The 20819-nt window shown below is 30.0% G+C and overlaps 1 protein-coding gene across 1 annotated transcript in view; it reads left to right on the top strand.

Moving 5' to 3' along the window:
• Positions 1–20819, top strand: part of LOC106468195 (protein PAT1 homolog 1-like) — a 127380-nt gene that overhangs the window by 69326 nt on the left and 37235 nt on the right. The window contains exons 8-13 of the mRNA XM_013928608.2: positions 1572–2177; positions 4573–4692; positions 12052–12167; positions 13505–13573; positions 15416–15611; positions 16845–16959. Of these exons, the coding sequence (XP_013784062.1) occupies positions 1572–2177; positions 4573–4692; positions 12052–12167; positions 13505–13573; positions 15416–15611; positions 16845–16959 (1222 nt within the window). The remainder of the gene's footprint in view (positions 1–1571; positions 2178–4572; positions 4693–12051; positions 12168–13504; positions 13574–15415; positions 15612–16844; positions 16960–20819) is intronic.

The raw sequence follows: 20819 nt of genomic DNA, 5'->3' as shown, positions 1-20819 counted from the left end.
ACGTAGTATATATATATATATATATATATATATATATATATATTATAATATATAATCTTTATTACTTATGATGTTATGAAGTATAAATTACTATACCAATACCACAAAATTTCACTGTGATTCACCGTGCAACAGTAATAACATCTTTACCCATGTAAATACTTTAGGAAGACTGACAGAATAACTTCATCTAAAATGAGTACTTTTTATTAGTTATAAACATGAGAGCATAGGTGAACAAATATTTTCGAAAGAGAAAGAGATAGGCAGACTAACTTTAGTGGGTTTGCTAAATGTATTGATATCTCAGCAAGGAGAAAAGGTAGGAAGTTCTTATTTTTTTATTCTAGCTTGTCTGTATTGGTAATTTTTATTTTAATTCATTAAGAACTGTAGACTACATTTTATGATGCCCACGATACAATCTGAACAAATGCAGAAGATGGATGTACCATGTGACAACCACAAAATCAATATTTAGCAATTTTTAAAATATTTACTTTTGAAGTAAGAAATTATAGACATTCATAAAATAGTAGTTTAATAAAATTTTGAATGTAAGTCTACAAAATAAGATAAGATGCACTATGACCATGAGCTATATGGAAAGGGTTAATCTATAGAAAATCAGAATTTATGCTTGTGCTTATGGTTTCATAAGGTGTTTTATTAAAGAAATTTAGAGAGACTCAATTGTTAGGCTGTTGATCTATAGTCTTAAGTGCCTATGTTTTAAGTTACTTTGTTTTCTGTGTTGAACATGTTATTAGTGTTTTTGGTGGGTAAAAGTACTTACAATTTTTTCAAAATATGTTAAAGTTCAGTTTTCTTGAGGTTTGTGTTTTTCCAGAGTTAATTTATTTTATTTAAAATCTGCATTTTCAAAACAAAATTATATACCTGTGGATAAACATATACTCTATTTCTTTTTCTTTTTTAGTAAGAATGACTGAAGACATATTCTGTGTGAAGAAAACAAAAATTGTGAAACTGAAGACTTGTAAACTTTCAAACAAATCACTTGTGTTCAGGACAGTTATTGTAGGAAATATTAAGGATAGTTTACTAGCTGACTTGGTTGTTTGTGGTATATTAGGCATAGCATTTGTGATTTTGATGGACATACTTCTCACATTAATTGGAATATTTTTATTTTCAATGAATATTTCAATGCTTAAAACTTACTTTTTTAATGTAATAATACTAAACTAGTGGAATATTAATGAGATGTGGTGGTGTCATGTTAGTATATTTCTGAAACTGATTAGGAACGAGAATTTATTTTTTCAAAATTATGATTGAACATAAATTATAAATTTTTATACTTGAAACAGTTCTCCTTTACACTTTTAAGATCAAAGTTTGACTTTTAGACTGGCTTTTTACAGGTTAAAAATTTCAATAATTAAGAATTTGATTTATTTTACAAGATAGATTCAAAAAGGTATTTTAACAATGCATCTATTAAAGAACAAACTTTTAACTTAAATATGAGAATAATGTAAGCTCAATGCTAACAAGTTGTAATTCTTGAAATTTATCTGAGTATTTCTTTTTACATTTTTTTTCAGAACTCATTTTCAGGAGTTTCACATTTAATAAGTACCAGTTTCTCCACTTCATCTCCAAGGTTGCTTCCAAATGTGCGTACAGTGAATGAAATTGAACAGGATTTGCTCCAAGAGTTGTCTCAGCCTACTGAACAAGATTTGCTCCAGGATTCATCTCATCCTGCTGTAAGAGAGTCTATGTCATTTGGGGCTGTTAGGGCAGAGCAGTTAGAGAAACAAGTTTTAGGTATGCATTCATCATCTCCACTAACCAATCACTTTATTTCACCACCTTCTCAATCTGGAGGCCACTGGAGGTCGCCTCTCACTCATAAAGCCCATCAAGATGAGAAAAATTACCATGAATTGAGAAGAGATCAACAGTGGAAAACATCTAGCCCACAACTCCCCTTGAGCAACAAAATAAGAACTTTAGATGATGTAGAAAAAGATATCCTTTTAAAACCACGTGCACAGTCAGTACAGGAAGTTGAAAGGCATTTGCAAGAAAGTTCCAGAGCTAAAAGGTCTTCTCCTGTGTCTGCCCTATCTGGGTCAGTTCCAGTGCCAATGGCCTCTCACAGTCAAGGTTTTATGTCTCAGCCTCCTATTGGTACTCCACCCCAGGTAAAGATAAAAATAAAATAACTAGATTTAACTAGCTCCAGTTTAAATGGCAAATTTTTGGACACCAATAGGCACAAAAATTGCTATAAAAATCAAGTTAACTGCTGGTGTTTCTTTTTCTCCACATAACTCTTAATTTGTCCCATTGTGACTCAAAATTAGTGGTGTGGAAAAATAGCATTTCAGATTTATCCTTTTTTGTTTTCCTCAATTTGTTGCCTAAGAACTTTTTTGTTCAGATCAGAACAGTATGAAACACAATTTATATATGCTGTGTGATATGTCAAAATTACAGTTTAAATGCCAAAAGCTGGCAAACTTGTGGAAATTAGTAGATTTAAAAAGTATTATAAAAGTCAAGTTAATTGCCATGTTTTCTCCCCATATTGCTCTTACTTTAACATTTCTGGAATTGCAGCTATTTTTACACATCTGATTTTGATCTGCAACAGACAAGTTCAGAGGAAAATGGGGAAAAAATATCTGCAGTTAACTTGATTTTTATAATCATTTTTAGGCCTATTTTTAATGCGAGATTTATACTTCAGTAAAAAAAAAAACAATTTTCAATATTGTGAGAGACACGACCTTGAAGATATGTTTCACAATGCTGCTTGTAATATCCTAGTCTGTTGATATAAAATTTCCTGTGTATCTAGGTCACCTTGAAGCAGCACCTACAGTATTTTTAACAACAATTTATTCTGCACATTTTTATGCATGCATAACAACTACCGTAGTTGTAGGCCCTATGGCTCTCCCACCTCCCATGTGTTTAAATAATAATATCCATTGTACTCAATTTTTTCCAGTCCTTTACATTAACTTGCAGTGTTTATTGTAGCAAAAATATATATATATATAGTTAATATATTATATTCATATCAATGTATTTAGTCTATTGATATTTATTCTTGAGTTTATCTTCTGCGTTGTCTCATTATGGATGTTCAACCTACAATAATCAAATACATATCGTTCATAGCAAATTTCTTTAGAGTTGGTTTTTTTTTTTTGCTACATTTTACTTTTATTGACTTGTTCAAAATGTTTTTCAAAATGAGTTAATAACACATAAGAATTTTGTTTGTTTACCAATGAGGAACATATTATATGGCTTTTTTTAAAAAAAGAAAGTTATTGCATAAACTTTTTGGTGATAACTGGTGGCTGGTCCACTGTATAAATTTGACCAAACTTCTGCATGTTTTCTTTAAATTTTATTAACTTGAAGTTCAAACAACTTCCTTCAAATTCTACATTTATTCAACAGTAGTAAAACGTATGGCTACAAATGTTAAATCACACTAGTATTTCACTTGTGAGTGTACAGCCAGTTTTGATTAAGTTATGATGATGGATGACAAAGAAATCTGTCAAATAAAACCTTATTGTAAAGTATGGTAACCATTATTTCAATATTTATATTGGGACTTTGACATGGTTTTTGTTGTCTTTTCTATGAGCTCATTTTTGGTAGTGTAAAATAATTTATAAGGTATCAACAGAATAACTGTTCCCACATCCACTATCATGGGAAAGTTACTATAAAAACTGGCAATTTCCTAGCCATATCATGGATTAATATGCTGTAGTTTAAACTGTTGGCAGTAGTTAACACAAAATTTCACACCTTGTATTTTGTGTACCTTCTAAAATGAATGCACCAAACCAAATTACTAATGACACTGAAACCAATTAATTGGCTAGATTATTGCTTTAAAACATAAACCAATAACATTTTAGTTCTTGAAAAAGCTGATATACATTTGAATAATCCAACATAAAAATGATGAGCACTATATAACATTTGAACACATCTTTTCTGTGGAAATTCAGCTTAGTTAAGTGTTTAAATTACACAGGTATGAAATAATAAAATTATTCTCTATCTGAATCAATTGAAATTGTAATGGATGCCACCATTCAAATAAATAAAATATGAAATACTAAATATTCTGTGAGAACAAGTCCCTATTGTCTAGCTCATTTGTAATGTCACAAATCAGTATCATTCAGGCTGGATGTTGTGTAGCGGCTAGTGCCCAAACTGTGAATCTGAGGAATCATTGTGTAATCTTTTGCTGAAAATTAATGTGTTCATCACTTTGGGATATGGATATGGTACAAGAATGATTGTTAAATCAGACAGAAGTAGCCCAGTAATTAGTGATGATGTTGTGAATTAGCTGCATTCTATTAAGTATATCACTTTAGGAGTGGCTGTGTGTCATTAACCCTCGTATAGGTTTGCACAAAATTCTGAAGCAAACTGTCGTTCAGTGAGTGTTTGACCACATGCAGATAAACATTAGAGCATTACTGTTACTTAGAATTTTTATGTATTTTATCTAAGGCTGTTTTTATTGTGTTAATAATTTCAAACCCTTAACAGGGAACTCCGTATCACCTCCTTGGTTCACATATGGTCAACAGTCCACCAGTTTCAGTCATCCCAGTAGCTGGCCGGTCTTCTCCTGTTATGTTAACCACTGGACTTGGTAAGCTACAGTTTGTGGGTTGCTAGTTACTGTATAAGGGAAATAATTATTAATTCTTCTAGGACAGGTCACAATCTTTTTATAGAGGTAGATTTAAATGTAGACAAATTTATTTTCAGTGTATATCAGTAAACATGTCATTAAAATGTAGTTTATGATTCAAGTTTTAATATTATATAAGTTTTAGTTTATTAATTTCAAAAGAACATATTTCTTCACTTTTCTTTATCACATGTCTTTTGTTCACCTTGATATGCCCATTTTAGATTTATTTCAATCCCCATATTATTTTTTAAGTTTATCATGAATTACACAGTTAAATTAGGTATCTCTGAGCTAAAATGTAATTTTATAACCTTTATGCATCTTGTTTTATGGAAACATAAACCAGAAAGTCAAACCCACATGCCATGTTCCTCAAGAATATCCTGTCTTTCAAAAATATCAATAATGCTTTAGGACAGTTCCTGTTGGGTTATTTCTAATTAGTAGCAATAAAAAAAATATCAATTTACTGAATGGGACAGGGGCTAGCAACTAGTGGAATAACCAGTTTCAAAAACTTTAGTTTCCTTTTCTGTATGTGCAAGTGCTGAAAATCTGCTTGACCAGATATGTGAAGTATGTAACTAATTTTTAGCTTAGTTAGAAAGCCAGATGAATTATTTTAGCTTCAGGACATACTATTTTATATTATTGGTAATATTTTATATTCTAAATTTCATATTTGAATTTAAAAGAGAAAAATTTCTGAGACCACTCATCATCATCAGTCCATTCCAGACCTCAAGTGGTCCATAGGGCAGCTATGAAGACTTTTCACTGCATTCAGTCTTCTGCCCATTCTTCAACCTCTATTTTGACCAAGTCTTTACTTCTTATATCCCTATCTATTGTTCTATGCACCTTTTTCCAGTTGGCCTCCAGCCCATTGCTTGTCCTGGCGGTTTATTCTTCTTCAGTCTTAGAACGTGCCTATAGTATCTCCATCTTTACAACCTGAGCTTTTCTATGATTGATTGTTGTCCACTTCTCTCTCTTAATAGTTCTTCACTTGTATGATCAAACCATCTGATCTTCATTACCTTTCTTAAACAATTACTTTCAAAACTTCTCAATGTAGACTAAGTTGCAATGTCTCAACCATACACAAAACTGAAAGAACCAAGCTATTAAACAACTTAAGATTCATCTTAATAGATAAACCTTTATTATTCTGTATTCTATTCAATTTTCCAAATACAACTTTTGCTTTTCCCAGTCTTGTCTTTATTTCCTTACATATATCTCAATCAGCATTAACTGTACTATAAAGACATGTAAAGGTTTCCACATCTATAATTATCTCTTCATTTACTCTGAATCTATCCAGATCATTTGTTTTTAACTTATAATCTTTGACTTACCAGTATTAATAGCTAAACCAACCTTCTGAGCTTCATGTGCCAGTGCTTCAGTCATTCTAGCGATTGTGTGTTATGATACACCATACATCAGCATATTCTAAGTCTTTCAAAAGTGTTATTTAACCATTAAGTACCACCATTTGTATGATCAGTTTTCTTCACAGCCCAGTCCTTAATAATACTGAGCAAGAGAGGTGATAGAATGTCACCTTGGATGACCCTCGCATATTTTTCACATCCCTCATAGAGCACACTTTTAACTTTTTGGGGGATGCATAATGTCAAGTTATACACCATATTGATTGCCTATGTACAGAATCAAAGACTTTTTTAGAAATCAGTAAAATGCAACTCTTGGGGTTTTTGCCATTCCTCTTGTTGCTCGTTGATATTTCTCAGAACAAAGATCTGGTCAGCACATCCTCTACTAGCTCTGAAACCAGCATGTCTCCTCCTCTCTCAAGAAAGCTTCTATGGCATCTTTCATTCTTTTCATCAGAATCATACTGTAAACAATTTCTGGGACAGATAGATAGGTAATCCTCTCCAGTTACTGCCCAACAACAAATCTCCTTTTTAATGTATTTTGACAATGATTTTTTTTTTCAGTCAATGGGATAGCTTTCCAATTCCCAGACTTACTTAATCAGATTATTGAATCTTGCTAATCTGATCTCTTCTCCTGATGTTTTCAACATTTATACAGTTATTATATCATTTTCTGGACATTTATTATTCTTAAGTCTATTAACTCCCTCGATGACTTGTTTTCTGCCTATGGATGTTATATGGATAGGTAGTTCTTCCTGTAATTCTTTCAGATGAAAATCATTTAGGTACACAGGATCATCTTCATTCAATATAACTTGAAATTATGATTTTCACCTTTTTAATTTGTCTTTGTTCTTTATAATTTAATTGCCATGCTCATTCTTAATTACATAATGGGAATTTATTTTCTCCTAGTTGTTTGATTAACTTATAGACCATTCTTTGATCTCCTCTGTTGACTGCTTCCTCTTTTGCTTTCTGCTGATAATATCTACGTTTGTCTTGTGTAATTGTTCTTTGAACTTTGCTTGCCTTTCCTTTATGCAGATCTTTAATAAAGTTCTTTCTAACTATATCTTTGCAACTTTCCATCTTGATCTTCAGTTGCTTTTTTTTATCTATTAATTTCCATGAATCATCAGAAGTTCTTCGCTTGGCTTTCAATGATAACCAAAGATTTCTCTTGCAGCAGTTACATAGGTTTCCTTAAATTCTGTCCATTTTTAAACTCCCTGTTCATCACCTGTGATATTTAGTATCTGAAATCTATTTTGTAAATAGCTGAAAAGCAACTTGTGGATTTTTAGCTTAACAAAATCAAAAGGTATAGGCATTTTGTTTTTTTTGCACAGTGTTGTTATTATCTTTCCAACAACCAAATATTTGATTAGTATTTCCCATGTCTGTACTTCTAAATGACCTGACATTATGCAGGGAAAGATTGATGCCTGCAGGATATGGCTATGTGGTCTATTTGATTTACAGTTAAAACATCAGGGCTTCTCTATGTTTCTTTGTGAATTTCTCAATGTGAAAACAATGTACCATTAATTACCAAACCATTTCTTTCACAGCATTCCACAAATCTGAGTCTATTGTCATTCTGTGCCCTCATTTTGAAACTGCTAAGAACAACACTTACCTTAGCATTCACATCCACAGTTAATACTTTAATATCTTTCTGGAATTCCATTAAGTACATGCCGCAGTTCAAGATAGAAATGGTTATTTTACACTTCACTTGAGTCTTCTATTGGAGCATAACAAACTACAAGAATAAGTTTGAATAATAGATTGAACAATCACCATGTTTTTTATATATTTTTTGTTGTTGTTTTATAATTAAACCAGTAACTGATATATAAAAAGTTTATTCTGATATTTTGAAAATGGTTTAAAACTCAGTGTGCAAGTGACAACAATAAAACCCATATGTTGGTTGTGAACATACTGAACACATTAGTCTCAATAATACAGGGGAAGCTATGACATTCTCACACTTGGGGTGTCAATACACTGAAGAGCTTAAGTTTCTAATTCCAACATAAATTTTGCCTATAATGAGAGGAATGTGACCAGGACTAATCTTTTAAGTGCTTTAAGTAATTTTCTTTGTAATTTATGGTATCATTTGGTAATCTCCTGTTACAGGATGTATCATGTAACTAGGGTCAGACGGTGTTATTCGAACTACCTGTACATTCACTAGTAGTGGCAATTAGTTTTGTCTGTATAGTGAAACAACATACAAGGACAAATATTGAAATAAACTAGTTTGAAGGTTCAAAGAAATGACATTCAAGTACCAAAAAGCTTTCTTACTATCATATGTACAGTAATGTTGAAATGCTGGACTGAACGAGAGTGACCACCAACAGACATGATAGTTTACAGCAAATGTACAAAGTTCACGCTGCTAACCTCATGGTTTTTTTCAGCACAATAAACAAAAGTATGGCTGCAATAAAACATAAAACTTGAAATAAAAATACATTTATGAAACAAAATTAAAATGTTTTTATGTACATATATAAACATGAAATCCTAGTTAAAAATAAAAAAATATTCATTTATTCTTTAGGTTTACTTAGAAATATTATATTTTAGTTTAAGAAACATAAAGCCTGTTACTTTTGATAAGTTTAGTTATTTTTTGCCTTATGATCTTTAATATCTTGGAATATTACATGAGGAAATGGTATTTATAAGAAATGATTACAATATTTATATTTGTTCCAGATTTGAACTTATTACTTTTTCTGTTTTAGTCCATTATTTTAAAATCCATCCAAAAAATTTTATTGTCCATAAAATTCAAATTTTATCTATTTTTAATTTTTTTAATAATCATGTACTCTCCCCTTCTGGTTTCAAGTAATATACAAGACTCCATGCTTTTATAAAAAGTTCTTATGAAGTTTCAAACAATTAGTTTTATTGTTGGGATGAAATATAGCAAGACTTGCATTGACTACTCAGAAAGTTATAGCCGGTGGTCATCGGGTTAAGTAAGTCTTTACATGATAATCTCACAGTAGAACAGGGTCAAAGTGCATCAGAATTAAATGGGTTAGTTTGGTTTCTTTGCTCATTTGATAGCAGAGGGTATTACAGTGATAATCCTTTTTGGATGATACATGTTCCTGCAATATTCTCTTGGGCAGAATAGACAGTAGCTACTGTGAAGAAAAAAGCAACTAGAATAAGGTAATCTTTGACTTTCTGAAACCAAATAAATGAAAAAATTTTAAATTTCCAATTTAGCTAAAGCAATTAGATAACATATGATATGCCTGCATATCATAATGGTATTACAGAACATTTTTTGAACTCTGAAATACTTGCATTATGATGTTAAATACAAGCTTTTTCTTTCAAAGGGTGAAAAATATTTTGTAAAAAAAAATCTCTCTTACAGTGATATGGAAAACCATTTATTTGTTTGTTCATTTACAGTAAATTGTTAAAACCATTGTGCATAAAATATAACTATGACATTGAAAGATTGTGAAAATAATTGTTTTGTTTTTTATCATATGATAAGTTTGGGATAAATAGCTTCATCTAACCATAGAATTAGACTTTTCCTGTCCTGTCCAAGATAATTCCATTTACAAGATAACCATAAAATTCTTGGAGTAACTTATTTGTTTTGGAAAATTGTCTTTAGAAATTTCGGAGAGAGTTAAAGAAAAGTTATATGTATTTCAGACATTTTTAAATGTTGGAAAAAAGTAACTTTTTACTTGAATTGGATGTTTTAATTAGCAGTAATTGACTGATGCACTATTTTTTAGAATCATTTTACTTTTTTCTTTTATATCTAAAACAATTGATAATAGCAAAAATATGGAACTATGTCGTAAAATTTAGTTTTTATATTTGCTTGCCATCTGTGTTAACACTGTTTTAGACTCAAGTGATTTAAAGCATATTGTTGAAAATATTTGTACAGAAAAACTGAATACATCATTCAAAATTATTTTAATTAATTTTTGTTATACATTAATTTCTTAAGCAGAATAGTTTAGCCTTATGTGTTTCATTAGTGAGGGAACATGAAACTAAGCACATCCTAGAGAAATTCTCTAAGTTACATTAAAGTTTAATTATGAATAAAGTATCCTGTGAATTTCACCTGTATCTTCTTTTGATACTTTTGAATGAGCACTGACTGTATTCTGTTTGCTAAATATCTGGAAAACAAGAAAATTGGGATGAACCTATTGTGTGTGTAAAGTAAATCATAGATTTAAGTAGTGGAATATGGGAACTTTGTTTGAAGCTACTAAAGTCAAACCTGTCAAGTGGAGGCACTGAGGTTATTTATTACTAGGTGATGGCCAAAATAGTGCTATTTCTCTGGCACATTCCTTTTGAAATTGGATTAAAATAAATTAACAGAGGGATTAAAAAAATGATTATTGGTAACTAGCTAGCTACTGTTTTCCTTAAAAATAAATATGGAACCAAAGTTGAGACATAATTGGGAGCTGTAAATACCTAAGATGTGAGATTCTTTAGTTTTTGTGATGGAGGTTATATTTTCACCTGTGTGTGTGTGTGTGTTTGTCAGCAAGATTTCTCAAATGGCTGAATGTTTTTGGATGAAAGTTGGTGTAAATTTGGACTATGACCCAACTGAGAAGTGATTAGTTTTTGGAGGGTCATAGTCACAAAACAATCCCTATATGTTAACATGGGGACACACTATTTTTGCTCTGACTCAGTCAAAACATGTCAGATTTTGATAAGACTTGGTGAGCATTGTTATGTATTGAGAATTTGAAATAATCCGAGGCCACATTAAATAAGTTAACTTTTAATAGTTGAGATGTAACTTGGATTTAGGTTTAGAAATATGCCGGTATTTTATTTAATTTACGCTATTTGCCAACAAGATTGATTCACACCGTTTTGACACAAATACGTTTGTACACACACACATACATACAAAACTATAATTTACAATAGCAACTATTGTGATTAATTATTACAAACAAATTTTTATAGATGTAAATTTCACTAACTTACAAATAGCCTAAAACCGACTTCCTAGTTCAGAGTCTCTTTGATATCCAGCGAGTTGTACGTGTATATAATTTGCCAGGAAGCTAGCTAGCTTTGTCAGGCACTGAATTGTTGGACCATTGAAGTAAGATATTTTCACAAAATCACTAATGCCCGATGAGAAATTAGTAATATTCTTGGAGAGATAGTAACGTTTGATGGGAATTCGCTGATGTTCGAAATTTATAACTGTTCCTGGTCAAATGTTGTATATTTTCCAGTTGATAGGGGTTAGCAAAATCACAGTTTCATAGTAGACTTGTCTGTTCTCTGTTGCCTTTTTGGCATGATGCTATTTTATAGGTGCTATATTTAACTGGATATGGAAATGGTGTTGTTGACTCCTGTGTTCACAAATGTTCTATAATCTTTGAGAATTGGTGGGAGTTTTGCCATACGTAACACACCCTCAAATATAAAGTTATTTGAAATAAATGTTAACATTAAAATAAATATATCGCAAATCCGTCATACGCAACACATATCGCCTATTTCTATTAGGTTTAAATTTTGTCTTTTTATTCCTTACATAACTGGTTTCAGACTAAAATTTTAGTTCTTCCTCCATTTTAAATCTTTGATGCCACTTTGGTCAAAGTCACATAAAGAAAAGGTGCCAGTGATGACAATTTTTGTACTCTGTGTGTAAAGAATTTAGCCAGTATGAAGAAATTAGCCAGTGTGATGTAGTTGACTGTTTTAAAACCATGGACTTCATTTTACCTAGCCTTGGATACCTATAAGGAATATAGTTATGCCAAATCAATTTTATTTACCCACTTAGAACTTAAGAATGTTGTTTTTAATTTCTTAAGAAATTAGCATGTATGCTGTATCCTTCTGGAGAGCTGCATAAATATTTTGAGTATGTTGAAGTTCATTGTTTTGTTTTTTGCAGATCATATACCTATAAATCATTTGGGAGTTAGAACACCACCTGTGTTTGGAGCTTGTTCACCAAGGTATTATATTATTATTTATTTAAATTTTCATTGATTGGAATTGCAGCATTTCTTTTAAGATTGCAATATTACTTAATTATTTTAAAAGGAAAATCTTCCACTCATAATTTAGTGACATTTTATAGTATTTAATGTACTTCCAGTATTTTATATAATTTTCAGTGTGTTAGGAGACAATATATACTGTATAATAAAAAGTGTTCAATTATAGGATGTTAAAGAAGCAAGGTAGACAATTCACTGTGCAGAATATAACATAATATTATAAGTCATTTGATAGATTATAACTTTGGCATTCTATTGGTTATAAATAATATAGTATTAAATGTCAGAGAGAACAAATAGTAATTTGTGAAAGCTAGGATGTGACAGGTAGGCATGGCAAGAGAGATCTGATTTTCTATTTATAAGGCTCTGTAACCAAATAAAACTGAAGACTAACATTTATGTTTTGCCTGAGTAATAACAATATTATAATGAGTAATTTATATTAAGTTTATAATTCTCAGAGGGGTGGTAAATAAATTATGGAAGAGGGTGTACCTAGAAAGCAAATGTTGCAATTCTCATACTAGGGTGAGATTGATAACTTTTTAAAATATTTCTCTATAAAATTAATAACTTAAAATGTATATAAAAATGTGATTTATTTACTACATTTTTATACCAAGTTTATTCATATACCATGATAATAGAGTAGTATAATTAAATTTTCAATGTAACTCTTAAAAAGTTGTGATGTGCACTTTGAACTGTTTGTACCGAGCAGGTTAATTGTAGCTACTTGTTAGAAGTGTTGTATTCTTTTTTGCTAAAATATTTTTGAAAAGTCTGACTGAACATTTTTTCAATGTTTCATTAGCTTGAAATTGAAAGTTTTAAAAATCATCAGTGATGTAAAATATTTTTTTATACACTACTGCCCTGGCAAATGTTTTCCTGGGGATAACAGTTTAACCTTTCCAAGTATTTTGATTTCTTAATTCTTTGAATTTTGTACTTTTTTTCCTAGTGTATAATTGTTGTGTGATGTTTTCCTAATTGTGTACTTTAATAACTTCTAAATTATTTTTCATCTGCTTGCATGTTTGCTACTTGTGGTTCCTTTTGTAAGCCTTTGTACTTAGCAAAGTAACTTAAATGTAGAGTTTTGTAAAGGAGATACTCAATGTGAGTGTTGCAGTGGTATGTAGATATTGTGGGATAATTTATTTAATACCATGTTGTATATTAAGTGGTATATAGTTTATTGTAGTGTATTCTTTGGAAGACTTGCAATGCACCTGATTGTTTTGTGGTATAAGTTTCAAATCATATTTTTTGTGTATTGTTTACAGCATTCATCCTCAGCCAGGCTTAAGACACATGTTACATCCGAGACAAATTCCACATCCTCTACTTAACAAGTAAGTGTTTGACATTTTAAAAAATCTTGTTTGACTAAATTCTTTAAACTACAGGAAAATAACTTACATGTTCAACTGTTTGTTTCTAATTGTAAAGAAAGAAAGATAAGTAAAATGTTAAAAATAAATGCAACCAGTTTTTTTGTGGTTTCATTATATAATAAAATGCAATATGTGAAAGCAAAATTTGACTATTTCTAAAATGTTAAGAGATCCAGGTTCTGATGTTGTTTGGTTTGGGTAGTACAAGAGACTAGGCAGAGTTAAGCCTTTTTTTTTGTATGTTTGTAATTATCATTAATATGTCATGGACTTAATTGAATTAAAACTTGTAATTGTATGATTGTGAAGTATAGAATTCTTGCGTCACTGTGATGGTTACTCATACTATATATTGATCTAGTAATGTGACAAGGCAGACATTGAGTTTATGCAGAATTGTATTTAATCAAATTTTTCACTCAAAACAAAGATTAACATATCATAAATATATAGTTTGACATTTCAAACACTGAAGAACAGTATTTCAGTTATCACTTGCAGATATTCAAAGTGTGCTGCAAATACTGAATGTGATCATTTTGCAAAACAAATATATGCCAGTAATAGCACACAGTGGGGACAAAAAGAAAAGAAACAACTAACCTCCATCGTGCACATAATTAAATACGAGCTCTGGCATAGTTTCACTGGCATGCATAACCTACACAGTACACATGAGGAATACAAGTACACCTATACTATGTGTTTATCAGGTTTTTTATGCATTTTTATTATTTCTGTGCTTGTTTAATATGCGTGTGTGTGTGTGTATTGATGTTTGCTTGTTTAATGCATATATTTGCGTGTGCTTGTATATTGTATATATTATTAATTTTTCTTGTTTATTGTGTGTGTGTGTGTGTGTGAAGAAATCTAATTCATTTATATGAAACAAGTTTTTAAAAATATTACTGAAATTTAATATAGATATCAATCATATACTGTGTTCAGTTTTTAGTCAGTGGAGATGTAAATATGTAAGTAACAGCAACAAAAGGATGAATAATTTCATCATCACTTGAACTGCTTTGAAACTGCTGTTTATTTCCAACTTGTATTAATACAAAAGGCTGTGGTATTGTAATTTTCAGGGTTTCATATAAATATAAAAATCATGAAACAGATCTGTAATCATAATTAACAATGAGTTGATTCGTAGTTATGATCTATGCAGGTAACTTGCTTTGATCAAAAGTTAGCATTAGTATCTTTCATGTGGATATTATTGGAGTGGCTTCATTTATAGTGAAAGAAAATATTTGGGTGATAGTAATTATTAAAGTTTTGGAAAATTTATAAGAGCAAAACTGTCTTCTAACTAAAAGGCAAGATCCATGCAAGGTTGATTGGGTTTATGTTAAAAACGTGACTTATAAAAATTTTAATATTATTTTTTTATTTTAGGATTTAGTTAATATGACAAGCAACTTTGTATTTTTATTAATTTGCATGTATATGTAGGTTTAACAATATAATTTAAGCATTCAGTCTTACACGCTACCTTGCCACTTCCGAGTGGCCCAGGTGTAAACTTATGGGTTTATGATATTAATATTTAACATTCAGTCTTTGTGATGGGCATATCTTAAGTGGCCTGTTGTGCAACTTAATGCTTAACACTAAACAAATAGTACCTTGCTATAAAAAATAATTTACAATTTTCAAAGAGAATGTTTTCTCAAAGTACTTGTATGGAAATAGGTCTGAGAAATTATTTTTATGAATCTTTTAAGCGTTTTAGTAAAGCATTTGTATGTTTCAGTTAATTCAAATAGTTAATTTTTGTAATTTATCTTTTAGCTGGCAAAACAGGCCACAATACCCTCGATTCTACAACCGTCGCCATGAACAAGACAATAGAATGAACAACTCAAGTGGCCCTTCATCGGATAGCTATGCTAATTTAATGACACAAAAAGAGAAAGATTGGCTGATTAAAATTCAAATGTTGCAGCTGCATACAGATAATCCCTATGTGGATGACTACTACTACACTGTAAGTTAATGTATATTTAATATAGTTTGAGTTATAAAGGAGAATCACTCATAATATTTTGAATTAGGGGTAAGAAATTTTAAATATGTAAAATTTATTTAACAGTGTTTAATAGAAGAAATGTAACAGATAGAAGAATTCCATAAGCTTTCAACTGTCCAAACTGATGAACAGCAATGTAAATAAAAGAATGTCTATTTTATGTTAAGTTAGTTCTAGGTTCATAGTTACACATGTATCTAAGTTGCTAAGTTTTCGTTTGAAAGAATCGCAGCAGAGTTAGAATTATGGTGAATGAAACAGTTGATTAATTTAACCAAAGAAAGAATTTTGAAGTGGTTTGTTACTTGAAATATCTACATGAGGTATTGTAATGATAGACAAACAACAGAAACATCGTATTGTAATACTTGTGAAACATTGTTATACTTACAAAGTATTATAATGAAATGATGGTAAAGGTCATTATTGAAGCATAAATGAAAAAATAAAAATATTGTTAATTTTACTTTAAAATGTTTGAAATTATAACTAAAGCTTTTTAAAATGTAAAGTTTCAGTATTTCTTGGTGAAATAACCCAGAGATATTTTTAGATATATTATCTTATGGAAAGATACCACTACTTTTTCATTGTCTTTAATTTCTTATGAACTTTACATTTTTATTGTGAAATAGTTAGCATGTATTTTAGGGTAATAGAGAAATTAAAAGGAAGTAGTGATATCCACAATATTTTGTATAAGGTTTCCAGTAATGTATTTACCACAGAAATGAACAAATGTAGTATTCATAATATGACATTGGAAAGATCATTGTGCCACTGAAATCTTATTTTTAACAAACTATGAATGTGCACTGTAACAGTTATTTATGAAACATTTGTATTACGATCTGACAGTTTTGTTGCTAAAGAGGAATTTGTTTGTGCTTATTAAAAATTTTTCACTGAATGCATTTTGAAAAAAAGAAACTGTTATTTTTCTTTAGTTACAGAATTTTCTGAAGTTAAGTATGCAACTGGAATTAGACGAATCAAGAAAATAGTAGATATGTAGCCCAGACTGCAATATAGGGTAAAAGCTACCTAAGTATGATTTTGTGTACATACAGATACTCAAATGGCACTTAATGGGGATTGCACTAGTTGCAGTATTATGTACACTTAATGAAGTTGGAAATAAATATGTTTTTAAAATATTTAATTACTTACCCAATTTTAATGTTTTACTAGATGTTTTTACTAAAGAAAACTCTACAGAAGAAACACCAGAATGGAGGTCTTGGTGATGAGCCTCAATTAATAATCCCAGAAAAAGGAAAACATGAAGTGAAAGAATATGTTCCAAGTAAGTATGAGAGAATTGTTATTGTATATTTTCAAATAAAATCAGCTGAAAATGAGCATGCAGTAATGATACACTTTTAACTCCATGTAGGCCAGTAGGATGGAAGTGTATATGTCACAACCTTTCACAGTTACATTCAAAATATAATTAATTTTATTATCAATTTATGCCAATAACTTGACATTAATACATAGTTTATAATTCAAATTCAATAATATATAAGTTTTAAGTTCTTAATTTGATAAAGAAATATTTTTAAAAATTATCAAATTTCTCAATCCCTATTATGCATATCATGAATTTGTCCTCTTGGTCTTTCCTCTTCTCTAATTTATGTACCACCCCTCTCCAAAATATTGAATATCATGTAAATTACTTATTACAACACGGCTGTTACTAAGGCAATATTATTTGTTTAAAAAGTCATAAACTAGAAAATCAGACTCACTTGCCATATCCATCTGTCACATTCTCTTTTTTTTTACAAATTGCCAGTTATTGTAGCTGATGTTTTATGCTATATCATTTAGAACTAATAGAAAGGCAAAGTTTTAATCTATGAATTGATTTGTAATGATGCATTGTTTTTAGTATAGAGTTTTGTCATTTTCATCTTCAGTTTGAAAGTTTGTCTTCGTGTTCAGATTGAACTGCCGAGGAAATTAACTTAAGCCTTCTTATCTCATTTAGAAAGCCAGTTGAATTATAATAATTACAGGACATTGTATTCTCTGCTCATTATGATTTTATGTTCTGAACTGCATATTTAAAATAGATAAAAATTAAAGTTAACCTTTATCGATACTTCAACAACAAAAACAAATGAGGCCCATATGTAAGTGCATAATTTTTTATTTTATAAATTTTTATTTATTGTTATAAAAGTATCTTAAGTGTAAATATCAGAAACTTGCTAGTATAGATAAGAAAACTTAAACTAAAAAAAACTTTGTGAGATATGCATGTAAGCTGCTTGTCTGTTGTATAATTTGATAATTTGTTTACTGTAACAAAGCACAAAGTTTTATAAAAAAAAAACAGAAAAAACTTTATTTGTTTAGGAAGTTCTGGAAGTTATATGAATGAAAACTGTAAGATAAAGAATTTTTATTCTTGACATGAAAGTCAAGTCACATTGCACTCTACTAGTCAGGATGCGAGTCAGAATGACCTTGTAAATTCATGGACAAAGCTTTAGCAAAAATACTCATAAAAACAAATCTGATTTTTTGTGTATGCCATAAAATTTTCATTTTAAATAAAAGCTTTAGTAAAGAAAAGAATAATTTGTTTAATCTTTACATAATGAGCAAGCAGCTTGTTTGCTTGGCTGTTCCTGGAAATTGAACTAAAGGAGAAGTCATATATAAAAACCCAGTCTTGGCATGCATCCTAATCATACTATTTACAAGTGCTTACATCATTCATAATTTACTTTGGAATATTTTTTATTATTACTATGTCTAAACTTGCCAGGTTCTTGTGTTTTAGCTGGATGTAATATATCATAAAAAAATAAGTTTACTCTTTATTTAATTTCTGGCATGGTTGTGGTGAAACAATTACATAAAAAATGGAACAAAGTTGTATGACCAAGTCAAACAGATATTGATAGAAGTAATGATAGTACAGCTTTATGCAATTACTATTTCTTGGAAAATGAGGTGTCATGAAAAATTGAGGTTAAAGAAAATGCTATAGCATCAATCCAGAAACAGCTGTTGTCAGTACCCTGTGAACATTGTTGATGAGACCTAAATTTATAACTGACATTACTAGGCCTAAATCTAGTAACATTGGTAGTAAAAAAACAACTGACTAATCTTGAAAGTGAGTCAAAATTCTGTGGTTCCAAAACTTAACTTGAAAAGGGAAAATCTCTTCTGTAGAGCTTTATGTACCAGGGCTTGTAGTATACATTGAATATGGATCTAAATTCACAGAGTTTATGTATAAACTAATGAGATCTAAATAACTTCTACTTATAAATTATATTAACCTCACGAATACAGGCTGGATGGAATCCACGCAGCTCGTAACCATAAAAGTATCAATGAGAGTAATTTTACTACAATTTTTGATAATGTACGCATATCCTTTACAAAATTTTGCAAATTATTAGTAAACATTACAAGGCTTTCATATGCAAAATGTCAGGTTTTTAAATTTAGTATTAAGATATTTTATTAAAGATTTACCTGTGAATTTTTTCTTTCAGATTGTTGGCTATCTAACATGCAAAGAAATTTTGATTTTAAGATTAAAAATACTTTTCTTTATCTGAAAATTGTCAAGTTTCATTTGCATAATCTCTATATCCTTCTAGATTATCATCATACATTTTTTTAAATAAAACTATATTTAATCTGTTATTTTATCAGTGCTAACTCTGTATGGTGTTGGTCGATTTGACTGACCCCGTAACCATCATAAAAATTAGGAAATAAATCTAAATGACCTTTTATTGTTTTAGAATAACGGCAAATTATAACAGGAAACCACAAATATTTATTCTAAATAGTGCAAATCTTGTAAAAGTGTACATCTATTTGTATTGATTAATTTTTTTATTGACCACTGAAATGTGTCTGTCTAAAAAACACTCCAACATCATTTGAAAATTGGATGACACACATGTAACTCATATTACCGTATTGAATATTTTTTTCTTTTTCTTTCATTATCTTACCTAATAAGTTTCTATTTTATACATTTTAGTTACTTTTATCATAATAAATAGTGAAAACAAATGAAAAATAAAAAAACCTCATAATTAAATATCAAACATTTTTATTTGCAGTAAAGCTTTATATTTTATCTATTATTTTCTTTACTGTAACATTGTACTTGATTCTCTAGGTTGTAGGTAAGTAATCAAAGTATAATGAAAATAAAGGTTGCAAATGCAAAATAAAATGTATAGTATTGATCACAAAATTTCAAGGTACTTATGGTCAGAGTTTACACTTCTCACCTTTTCACACTTATTTTCTGTAGTCATTTTATTGCTAGCAGATGGCTTAGAAACTAGAAGAAACAAAATGAATAGTACTGATTGTCCTTTTCAGTACAAAGTAAATCTCCTGATAGTTTCTTCTAATCTTTTTACACCTGTTTCCTATGTTTATTCTATTGTTAGCGGCTGAAGTAGAAACCTGCCGAATAAACATAAAGCAATGAATCACCGTTCCTGTTTAGGTGTTACCCTACTTTGAGTACTTTGACATCATCAGTATCAAATAAGTTTTTGTTCCCAGAACTCCCTCTGCTTTGAAAGCACAGTGGGGTAGGATTTATGAACTTGACAGCATAATGGTTACAACAAGAATTGTCCAAAGTATTATAAAATGCATATGGTATGGCTTTGTAAAAAGTCTGGGCCGATCCAATATACTTGGTAGGTATTTGAATAGTGGTTGATAAATGGATGTTCCTTACAGATTCTATTCAAATCCCGACTCTGAAAACACAGGGGAAGTATTTATTGGCTTGTTTACACAGTACAGTAGTTGCAACAAGAATTGTCTAAACTACTATATAAAACTGAGAGGAAATCTTTATGATGTGTCTCTACAAAGTTGTATCTGATCTAATAAACTTGGGTGGTCAGGATTTAGTAGTAATTATAGGTATGAAAGTGCTTATGAACATCATGTTTCCTAGATTACCATACTTACACAGTAAGCAATAAATGTGTAGTTTCCAATATTTTGTAAGGTACAGTGAGGTTGCAGTGTGTGTGTGTGTGTGTGTGTGTGTGTGTGTGTGTGTGTGTTTATATATTATATATAATATTATTATTATCTATTCTTTATAAATAAATAAATAAATTAGTAAGATATCTCTCTACTGTGTGTAGT

The sequence above is a fragment of the Limulus polyphemus genome, unplaced genomic scaffold (genome assembly GCF_000517525.1).
Source record: "Limulus polyphemus unplaced genomic scaffold, Limulus_polyphemus-2.1.2 Scaffold2911, whole genome shotgun sequence".
Lineage (NCBI taxonomy): Eukaryota > Metazoa > Arthropoda > Merostomata > Xiphosura > Limulidae > Limulus > Limulus polyphemus.
Note: the sequence above shows the minus strand (reverse complement) of the source record. Positions and strands in the feature narration are given on the sequence as shown.